Genomic DNA, 2086 nt, shown 5'->3' on the forward strand with positions numbered 1-2086 from the left:
ACTTAACATTTGTCCTGTTGACTTATTGGATAAGATAAATTACATTTGTCTTGTTGACTTATTGGATAAGATAAATTGAGATTATTTTTCTATTCAACCCGATCCTCTGTGTTTGTGGCTTTGATAATGTTCCTAGAGAGTCACTTGGTATGGTCATATTACTTATCAAAGTAGGACCCATGACTTTACCCACTCCTATTCATGTCATGCCTAACCATCTTAATTATAACCTCCTTCTAGGTAGACCATGGAGTCATGCTATGAAAGCAGTTCCTTCTACCCTTCATCGTACAATCAAATTCATATATAACAATGAACTTCACACAATAAATGCTGATCCCAATCCTTATGATTTTGTTCATGATGAATTTGGATGCATTTCTCCCTTTGCCTGATAAAGTAACATTTACAGCAGTTATTGATGGACTGTGCAAAGATGGCAGAACAGACAAGGCTTGGGATTGTTTTCATGACATGTCCAGAAAGGGTATCCAGCCGAATGTGATTACTTATAATGCATTGATATTCAGCCTATGTGAATTGCATGAGGTGGAAAAGGCTCAAAAGTTGTTTGAAAAAATGCAGGGCTCAAAAGTTGTTTGAAAATATGCTAAGAAAAGGCTGCTCCGCAGATGTTGTTACCTACAGCATTCCACTTGATGGTTTATGTCAGAGTAATAGGGAAAAGGAAGCAATTACGCTTATTTCTGAGATGGAAAACAGGGGGCATCTTCCTCATGTAACTACATATAATACACTAACATGTGCATTCTGTAAAACAAGAGACATGAACATGGTAGGAAACGTGTTAGAGGAGATGGCAACAAGTGATTTGAAACCTGATGAAATGACTTACAGCACAGTCATTGATGGTCTGTGCAAGGCAGGAGATCTTTCTAGAGCACATTCTCTCATGAATAAGATGCTTCATGAAGGCTTGACTCCTGATGCAGTCACTTATAATTGTCTGATTGATGCCCATTGCAGAATTGGTGAAGGCCTTGACATATTTTTTAAACATGAAAGTGGTTGGTATTACTCCAACTGTTGTAACCTATAATATATTGATTGATTGTTTTTGCAAGGAAAACAAGCTAGACAGGGCTTTCTCAATGCTGAACGAGATGAGAGAGCAAAAGGTTTGGTTCCAAGAATTGTCACATATAATATAATACTTTGTACCTTACGCCATAGACATGACCTTGAAAAAACCTTTTTGTTGATGGATCAAATGAAGAAAGAAGGCTGTGCTCCGAGTGATGCAACTGTTCAGATACTTGACTGGCTGGTTGGTCTTGGTCAAATGAAAAAATTATGGAACTTTGCAAATGATGATTCTTTTATTATTTCTAGGGATGCATAAACACCTATGGCTTGGTGACTGCTAGCCATATCAAAATCACATCTGTTTATATATTTTCCCAGCTGGAAACTGATATTTATACGCTCATTCAGTGTCACTCATGCATAGACTTACTTCTGTGTAATGATGGGAGAGTTAATGTTAGTTATATTCTCTTCTAGCTTCACAAACTCCAATCATGTATAATACTTCGGAATGAAAGCATAACTTGATGGTTCCTTTTCATTACCGAAGATCTTTTTGTCAGTAGGCTACAGTTGCAAGCAATTCCATAATTCTACTTAAAATGTTATCATATGACTTCAAACTTTTTTTTTATAGATTTATACATAGTATGAAATATTCCAGGGCTAGCACTACAACGTTAACTTATATATATAGGTAGTTAAGGTGTGTGTCACATTCAGTTCATTATTTTTCTCTTAGCTCAAAATGAGGCATCTATTGGGTGCCATCTTAACAACCTAGAATCTGTATCAGAACTAAAATATGAGTTATAAATCGTGCCAATCCAAACCTGTTAACTGCTTATTTAACTTTTCTTTGAAGATTTCTTCTGTTGACAATATCATACTCTATGCTGACTTATTTATCACAAGTTGACTAAACTAAAAAGATTTCTAATGAACAAAATACTATGCTGGAGTCGAGGTGAGTATTTGCATATCTAACTTTAGGGAGGCAATCATAATATCTGCAGCTGACTGACATGATCATAGAAAC

The 2086-nt window shown here is 35.9% G+C and overlaps 1 protein-coding gene across 1 annotated transcript; it reads left to right on the forward strand.

Moving 5' to 3' along the window:
* Positions 1 to 363: 363 nt before the first annotated feature.
* Positions 364 to 1363, forward strand: LOC131859483 (putative pentatricopeptide repeat-containing protein At1g09680). The gene is made up of 3 exons (XM_059213275.1): positions 364 to 549; positions 674 to 992; positions 1086 to 1363. Exons 1-3 carry the CDS (start codon positions 364 to 366, stop codon positions 1361 to 1363), a joined length of 783 nt encoding a protein of 260 aa, XP_059069258.1.
* The last annotated feature ends 723 nt before the right edge of the window (positions 1364 to 2086 follow it).

This window comes from Cryptomeria japonica, chromosome 2 (assembly GCF_030272615.1).
Source record: "Cryptomeria japonica chromosome 2, Sugi_1.0, whole genome shotgun sequence".
Classification (NCBI taxonomy): domain Eukaryota; kingdom Viridiplantae; phylum Streptophyta; class Pinopsida; order Cupressales; family Cupressaceae; genus Cryptomeria; species Cryptomeria japonica.

Excerpts from the sequence above, each read along its gene's own strand:
- LOC131859483 (XM_059213275.1), top strand. The coding sequence starts at position 364 with ATGAATTTGGATGCATTTCTCCCTTTGCCTGATAAAGTAACATTTACA. Across the intron at positions 550-673 it reads GCCTATGTGAATTGCATGAG|AGTAATAGGGAAAAGGAAGC; the intron begins GTGGAAAAGGCT and ends GGTTTATGTCAG. Across the intron at positions 993-1,085 it reads TGATGCCCATTGCAGAATTG|GAAAACAAGCTAGACAGGGC; the intron begins GTGAAGGCCTTG and ends TGTTTTTGCAAG.